At 37.5% G+C, this 4082-nt stretch overlaps 1 protein-coding gene across 1 annotated transcript; it reads right to left on the bottom strand.

The window, feature by feature from the left end:
- Positions 1–1344: 1344 nt before the first annotated feature.
- On the bottom strand, positions 1345–3529 carry LOC139191586 (UPF0481 protein At3g47200-like). The gene is made up of 2 exons (XM_070812511.1): positions 1647–3529; positions 1345–1485 (listed from the first exon to the last, which is right to left on the bottom strand). Exon 1 carries the CDS (start codon positions 3453–3455, stop codon positions 2022–2024), a length of 1434 nt encoding a protein of 477 aa, XP_070668612.1. The 5' UTR covers positions 3456–3529; the 3' UTR covers positions 1345–1485; positions 1647–2021.
- Positions 3530–4082: the final 553 nt, after the last annotated feature.

The following is a 4082-nucleotide window of genomic DNA, read 5'->3' on the forward strand; positions in this document are numbered from 1 at the left end:
CAAGGTACTTTACTATTATAATTATACTATTAAAATGCTAAACTTGGCTCTGATACCAGATTCGCACAGCAGGCCCGGTTAAATAATCGGATGGCTATTATAACAACTAGACATAAAACCTTGCACATGGAACTCGACATGTTTTAGCATGATGACCACTTACAGTACAAGTATAAGGCCTTAACAGCTAAACTCAGAGGTACCCTGGTTAATGTCCAGTTATTTGTATGGCAAGCATTCAACTATAACGGAGTGCTCGAACAAAGTATGATTGTCAGTTTAGCAGGTTAATAACATAACTACAATAGTGTTTCCCTGTTTTGGACTAGAAGTCTAATCAAACAAACACACTAAAGAAAGAAAAGAAAACTTACTTAAGACTTGGAGATTGCTTGAATATGTACACTTGAACTTTTATTGATATATAAAATGTTTACAAAGATAATTGTTTACAAGAAAGTGTTTTCAAGGATGCTATGAAAGTTACGGGTGAAGATGGCATGAGTGAGAGTATGGTGTTCAGGTGTTGAGATGTTGAGAAGTTGAGAGGTTAACAGGTTGAGAGGTGTCATGTTGAGGTTGAGAGATGTTGAGGTGTGTTTACAATGAATGGAACTCCGCTTATATATACTGAATGATAATACAACGGTATAAAAATTTACAAATGGATGGTGTGGACATCTCCTTGGTACTTGTCACTTTGCTTCTACTGTTGCTAAAAATATCAGCACTGTTTCTGAAACGTGTCTGACTCTTGCTTTGTTTGATAAATGCATGTGAATTTGCTTGTCTCATTTTGCTTTGCATGTGAACTTGTTTGTCTTTTGCTTTGCATGTGAACCTGTTGCATTGTTTTTTCTCCTGGAGTTTTTATATTTGCTTTGATGTAGAGCATGTGACTTTTGATGGATGTTGGAGATTGGGATACTTTTGGTTTTTTCTATCAGAAGGTTTTCAAGGGTAACATTGCCATTTTTGAAATTATTTGTCCTTAAGGTTAAATGAAAGTTTTCTAGGGTGTTTCCATTAGTTTTCCCCAAGTATTTTGCATACTAACATTTGTTTTTTAAAATACATGCAAGACAACAAATTTAACAAGAGATCAAACAAATTTCGACGATACAAATGAATCCTATCACAAAATTAAAAAAAAATATACACTCAATTTAGGGACATTGGCCTTACCACTCGAAATGCATTTATACATAAAATAAATTGGAGCATTGACCGCTAAATTATGACTTAAGTTTCAATTTGATCCTCAAACTATTTATAAGAGCCTAAAGGTCCGCTTGGTATTAAACTCAAATCCAGAGTTTTAAACTCAAAAACACTTTTTGAGTATCAGGTTGAAATTTCTTGTTTGATTGATTCATTCTCAAGAACACAACTCAAAAGCATTTTCAGACATTTTTTTTTCTTGCTTTCTTCCTCCTCTGTTCTGCACATTCATACCACATGGATACGCCACTGGTGTTGATTGACCTAAAACCAAAATCCATTAAAGATAATAAAAATTGTCATTTTACGTTTCAAAAAGAAGATGCAATTCTTTAGCTAAGCGGTTTTCTGATGTTTTCTTTAAACACAATATTTGAATTGAATTGATTTATTTTCCTAAATGAATGAATGCATACCATACTTACCATCAAGAGTCCATGGCATATGATCTTTCAATATATGCCTTGATGTGCATGCCTTCAATACTTGGACTCAGAATCTAGGGCACGCGCCGCACGCCCAAAACTAGAACTGATCTATCAAAGACCAGTTTTTATAAAGGTCGATGACTAAAAGAAGTTCTATAAATCGGCCACAAAATGTTATGAGCAAGACTTTCTTCAAAACCTTGAGTAGCCAAAAGAGCCCCCTTTACCAAAATATTGAAGAGATTACTACAGGTCCAGCAAATCAAGCAAACAAATCACGTATCTTCAAATATCACTAGTGTTCTTTCTCCTCTACCTTGTCAAAATTTCAATATACATACTCGGCGCATGCAATTTTCTCTTCGTGTTCTTTTAATTGTTGTAGTAGCTCATGATAGCCATAGCAGTTTGGGCACCTACGAGGACAAGGAGGATGAAGGCGGAAAAAACTGAAATGAAGGACCATGGCCTGCTAAAATAGGTCCGCATGAGTGTAGCCCAGTGGCTGCTGTAGTAGGACTCCACATCTCTGAATTGCTCGGAAAGGTAGCAATCTCTTATTTCTAAGCCAACATTTTCCCCCAACTTTCTGAACAGCTGAGCTACGCTTTGGTCGTTCAGTGAGAAGCCGGTACTGATGATCCCATCGGAACATAGTAAATTGACATCTCTAGTACAAGTCAGGAGACAGCTCATGAAAGTAATATAAGTGCTGAACCATGTACCTGTGTAGTGGCTACATTGTTCTAAGGCCAAGCAATTGATGATGAAAGTAGTGGTGAAGTCATTGATGGTTAAAGGTGGGATATCCAGAACCCAATTTCGGAAATTGATCTCCAAGAAGCTGTCCGCTCCTTTGCGTGGCTTGAACTTGATCCCTGAGGATCGTAGTTCTGTGGTGCACTGGATTGACTTGAAAGATGGATGGCATAACTTTTGAGAAGAGTACTGATTATTTGAAGTGCCTTGGAGGGGAAGGAAGGTTAAGTGAAACAAGTCAAGCAAGTGCTCGGCCTCCATCATTCTTGAGTTTTTAAGGACTTCAGGAGGCCTAGGCAATGAGTTACTGAAGAACTTAACCGCAAGAAGGCTTAGTGGATCCCCACCTTTACGATGATCCGATGAGATGTCGTATAATCTTTCGAGGACGAAGAATGGGAGTTGATTTTCAAGCTTGAGGAGGTCCCTCATGAGAATTGGAATCAACCATGGCATGGCTAAGATGGGGTTGCCATCCCGATCATTTTCATCAACAACGTGATCATCGCCACTACTTTCACAAACATATCGAAAAAGCCCAATGATAAAGCACCCATCAAGAACCATCATTTCAACAAATTCACTAACGCTCAACTCCTGGTGGTCGGAATAGCAACTTCTCGTGCTTTCCTCCAACCTGCTCATGGCTCCTATGTAGTCTTTTAGGTCGCGCTTTGTTTGCCAAAGGAGGCCGTCAAGAAACCACCATTTGTAGCTCTCGAATTCCGATAATTCCTTTTTGCCGCGGTGGTATGGTCCGATGGAGACGATTTCAGGCTGAATGGATTTTGGACTGATTCCGGTGAGGCCGGGAGGAACTTTGTATATGCACACAGATCTCCTATTTTTTGTTGTTGGAATTCCTCGTCTGTTTTGCTCAAGACGGCTTCGCATAGCAGCTACAGATTCGTCGATATCAATCACCACTTCTTCTGCAGTACAATTTTGCTCTGCTACTACTTTGATACCGTCACTGCAAGCCATCTCTCTCTCTCTCTCTACAAGTTTGTGAATATGAAAACTTGGGTGCAACGATACCTTATGCATATAGATTAGACTATTATTAGAGATTAAACCTTCTGCACCCGGTGCAACGATACTTTATGCACACAGATTAAAGACTATATTATTAAAGATTAAATCTTCTGCACTTATTTTGTATGTGACTTTTCTATAACCTCTATCATTGAGACGTTATTTAATATTATAAAGAAAGGTGCATTATTGTGGACTAGTGGGAACTCAATGTCATGACTCATTATCTTTGCAAGCGCGCGGAAGTTTTACAAAGTTGTCCGACGTATTATTTAAAAGGAAAACTAATAAAAATGACTTGAAAACTTTAATTTTTAAACAAAATAAAAGGTAAAGTGAATAGTATCAGGTTTGACTTTTTAGTATAAAATTGTAGTTTTTCGTTAAAATGAATAGTACCACGAGCTTTTCGTTAAAACTCTCTTATTTAAATTATAGTATACTGCTACTCTCATGGCTTTTTCTTAATGCTTTCAAGACTAATTGCAAAAGGTCCGACAAATAAAAAATTTAATTACAAAAGGTCCCAACAGGAAACTAGAAGAGGAGGCGAAATTACCGGCTTGATTAACGTATATATTGGTGAGAATCTAATGCCCCAAAAACCTAAGGGTCAAGAAAACAAATATATTATAACAA

Source organism: Malus domestica, chromosome 14, assembly GCF_042453785.1.
Source record: "Malus domestica chromosome 14, GDT2T_hap1".
NCBI lineage: Eukaryota > Viridiplantae > Streptophyta > Magnoliopsida > Rosales > Rosaceae > Malus > Malus domestica.

Excerpts from the sequence above, each read along its gene's own strand:
- LOC139191586 (XM_070812511.1), bottom strand. The coding sequence starts at position 3,455 with ATGCATAAGGTATCGTTGCACCCAAGTTTTCATATTCACAAACTTGTA.